The sequence below is a fragment of the Penaeus monodon genome, chromosome 21, assembly GCF_015228065.2.
Source record: "Penaeus monodon isolate SGIC_2016 chromosome 21, NSTDA_Pmon_1, whole genome shotgun sequence".
In the NCBI taxonomy this organism is placed as follows: Eukaryota; Metazoa; Arthropoda; class Malacostraca; order Decapoda; family Penaeidae; genus Penaeus; species Penaeus monodon.
Window position 1 is genome coordinate 29,728,314 of NC_051406.1, and position 279 is coordinate 29,728,592.

At 43.7% G+C, this 279-nt stretch overlaps 1 protein-coding gene across 1 annotated transcript in view; it reads right to left on the reverse strand.

Annotated features, from left to right (window-relative positions):
• Window positions 1-34: 34 nt before the first annotated feature.
• Window positions 35-279, reverse strand: part of LOC119586419 (glycoprotein 3-alpha-L-fucosyltransferase A-like) — a 57,549-nt gene continuing 57,304 nt past the window's right edge. Inside the window, exon 8 of the mRNA XM_037935141.1 lies at window positions 35-252. Coding sequence (XP_037791069.1) covers window positions 63-252 — 190 coding nt within the window. The 3' untranslated portion in view covers window positions 35-62. The remainder of the gene's footprint in view (window positions 253-279) is intronic.

The window sequence follows — 279 nt, forward strand, 5'->3', positions numbered from 1 at the left end:
TTTACATTGTTTCTCTCTCTTCCTCTCGCCTCTCGCGGATTTGAGCGTGCATGAATTCTGACTTACAACAGTATCTTGAAGAACTTTTCTGTGATGTAATCCTTACAGAGCGAATTTTCAAACGACAGGTAAAATTTGTAATCACGTTCGAGCAGTGAATAGCAGTTTGCAGAGCGTGACCGCGAGCATTGGAATGGACCGCAGTGGCCGTAAACGTCGACGTTGATATATTTCTGCAGCGTTTTGGCCAGTCTGAAAAAAAAAGTGCAGATGCACAAC